Consider the following 3,228-nt stretch of genomic DNA (forward strand, 5'->3'; position numbering starts at 1 on the left):
GTAAATATATAAAAACGTAATTTTTGATTAGTAATATGCATTGCTAAGAACTTCATTTGAACAACTTTAAAGATGATTTTCTCAATATTTAGATTTTTTTGCACCCTCAGATTCCAGATTTTCAAATATTGTCCTATCCTAACAAACCATACATCAATGGAAAGCGCATTTATTCTGCTTCAGATGATGTATAAATCTCAATTTCAGACAAATTGACCCTTATGACTGGTTTTGTGCTCCAGGGTCACATATAAATAACATTTTACTAACTTACTTACTATTGGGCCGCAGGAGGAGTCCTGCTACATCTTTGTGGGAGTGACGCAGGAGGCCGAGCGCGAGGAGTTCTACGACGAGACGCGGCGTCTGTGTGACCTGCGGCTCTTTCACCCCATCCTCAAAGTCATCGAGCCGCTGGGGAACAGAGAGGAGAAGATCCTCAACCGGGAGATCGGTCAGTGTGTCTCGTGATTAGCCAATCAACAAGCAAAGACTGGAAGTATAAAAAAAATAAATCGAATGGAAGTCAATATCAGTGTTGGGGAAAGTTACTTTTAAAGTAATGCATTACAATATTGCATTACTCCCTAAAAAAAGTAACTTATGTTACTTTGTTACTTTTTATGGAAAGTAATGCATTACATTACTTTTGCGTTACTTTTTAAATCTGGGCTGGGCTTGATTGTTTGTTTTCAATATGAAGTTAATATAAGTTATATTTTTGGCAAATATAAAAGCCCCTTAACACCAAAAATGAACTGAATAAGCCTCAGGCTGAAGTAAAGAAAGCTCAACACTTTTTGATCAGCAATAAAAAAACACACAAATGTTATGTTTATCTAAAGTAATTTTTGCTTATTTGTTGAATTGGATCAAGGTCAGCAGCAAAGACACTGGTTAATAAAAGGGAATTAAATACATAAAGCATATTTGTGTTATTTAACAATTAATTATTGCAGGTTTGTGTCATATTTTGAGTTTGCATTTTTACTGTTTTATTCTTTCATACACGCCAGTACAAATTGCCTTTCTGAAAGAGCTTATTGGCACTCTGTAAGGCTAATGTTGCTAAAGCTATGCCTGTTTTCACTGGTGCTGCCTTCACATGCTTCCAGAACGATCGTAAATATGAATGTGCTAGTTAAAAATTGCACATGAAAGCAATGTGAAGTCGACCGCTTGAATTAGTTGAGCTCATAATCTCAAGCAGGACTTATAAAGTTTGCGATAGCAGCTAAGACACAATGAGACCAGCTGTCGTTATTTTTCATCGCGCCGTGCTCCCCGTCTGTGTAATTAATAAACGATCATTTATTAGGCACAGTAGATGACTGATTTTTAAACCGAGCATGTTTTCTGTAAAGATAACAGGCTTGTACTAATAGTGGAATGTTTGTTTGTATGCCAGAGCGTGAGCTCTTGAAGCTCCGCCCTCTTCTGAAAGGGGGGCGGAGCACCAGCTCATTTGCATTTAAAGGGACACACACAAAAAACCGGCACGTTTTGGCTCATACCCTAAAAGTGGCAATTTTAACAAGCTATAAAAAATGATCTGTCAACTAAAATTCACATACAAACTCTGGGGATAACAGACACTTATTTTATGCAATCTGCAGTGTGTCAGTAATAGAATCGAGGGGCTTGTCAAATAAAGCACATGCAGTTTAGTGTAAATGCTGGTGATGTGTGCGCTCTCAGGTTTCGCTATAGGGATGCCCATCTGTGAGTTCGAGCTGGTGAAGGATCCGGAGGTGCAGGACTTCCGCAGGAACATTCTGAGCGTGTGCAGGGAGGCGGTGGAGGAGCGCGAGGGAGGAGGCGCACACACACAGGCGCTCTACGTCTATCCTCCCAACGTGGAGTCCTCCGCCGAGCTGCCGCAGCACATCTACAGCAAACTCGACAAAGGTGCGTCTGCGTCACAGCTGCACGGTTCGTCGTGAGAAAATACAAACACCCAAACACCCCATTTCTAAATGACAGCGATTCGCAGGCGTCTATTAAACCTTAGAAAAAGTCAGATCTGCGTTCCCGCTGCCGCTCACACAGAGAGCAGTTAGCATGTTTAGGTAAGAAACCGCTTCACACGCAGTCTTTTCAGCTACACAGTATTATTTCTGTCTTACAGTCATTCATATTATCACAGAAATACTGGGATGAAAGTTTATAGTTCTGATATAAACATTGATGTCTATGGCAGCGATCAAAATAGAGCAAAGTAACTGTCGCTTCAAATAACATTTGTGGTGATTGCATTGATTGAACACTAGTTGGAGACAAGTGACTGTTAAAAATGTGTTTGTCATTGAATCATTCATTCAAGAGATTCATACAAAAACGCTGATTCATCCAGTAATGAAACAAGTGAAGTATTTATGAGTCATTGAATCATTAATTCAAACCAATTTTTAATGATTTGAATATTAAAAATTGGTTTATTAAAAATATTATATTTTAAATACATATATATTAAAATGTTCAATAATTTATTCAAATTAATTAAACACTTGGAAAAAATGATTTTCTTCCTTAGTATTTTTGTCTTGTTTTCTAGTATAAATATCTACAAATGATTGAATTAGGATGCATTTACTTGAAAGTAAAATGACTAAAGATATTTTGTCTTGTTTTCTGAAAATATTATCCAAATTTTGTTAGTGTTTGCTTAAAACAAGTAAAAATACCTGCCAATGGTGTAATAAAAATAATCTTGTTTAGCCTTTGAATTAAGATGATTTTTCTTACACCATTGGCAGATATTTTTACTTGTTTTAAGCAAACACTAACAAAATTTGGATAATATTTTCAGAAAACAAGACAAAATATCTTTAGCCATTTTACTTTCAAGTAAATGCTTCCTGATTCAAGAATTTGTAGATATTTATACTAGAAAACAAGACAAAAATACTAAGGAAGAAAATTTTTTGCAGTGTTTACAGTTTTTTTCAGCTGCTTACACACAAAATCGTCTCAGTTTACTTATGTAACCATGGTTCCCCTGAGACGTCGTGACCCGTGTCTGAAGCATACATTGAAAAAACACCAACAACACGTTGGCCGGCGATAGCCCATGATGTCACTACCGGTGTCTTGCATAAGCTCTGAAAGGAACTGTCTCAACAGACCTCTAGTAGCAGCACCCTGTTAAAGTAGGTATCCTAGGATACCTAAGGGGAGTGGCGCCCAAGGTGAACGGGGCTCTAACCAGCTCAAGAAAGGGCACGAAGC

At 37.6% G+C, this 3,228-nt stretch overlaps 1 protein-coding gene across 1 annotated transcript in view; it reads left to right on the forward strand.

Annotated features, from left to right (window-relative positions):
• The window catches only part of LOC107719529 (phosphatidylinositol 4,5-bisphosphate 3-kinase catalytic subunit alpha isoform-like), a 20,713-nt gene that overhangs the window by 4,897 nt on the left and 12,588 nt on the right, over nt 1–3,228 (forward strand). The window contains exons 3-4 of the mRNA XM_016526950.1: nt 292–454; nt 1,699–1,908. Of these exons, the coding sequence (XP_016382436.1) occupies nt 292–454; nt 1,699–1,908 (373 nt within the window). The remainder of the gene's footprint in view (nt 1–291; nt 455–1,698; nt 1,909–3,228) is intronic.

The sequence above is a fragment of the Sinocyclocheilus rhinocerous genome, unplaced genomic scaffold, assembly GCF_001515625.1.
Source record: "Sinocyclocheilus rhinocerous isolate Xijiao unplaced genomic scaffold, SAMN03320098_v1.1 scaffold4860, whole genome shotgun sequence".
Lineage (NCBI taxonomy): Eukaryota > Metazoa > Chordata > Actinopteri > Cypriniformes > Cyprinidae > Sinocyclocheilus > Sinocyclocheilus rhinocerous.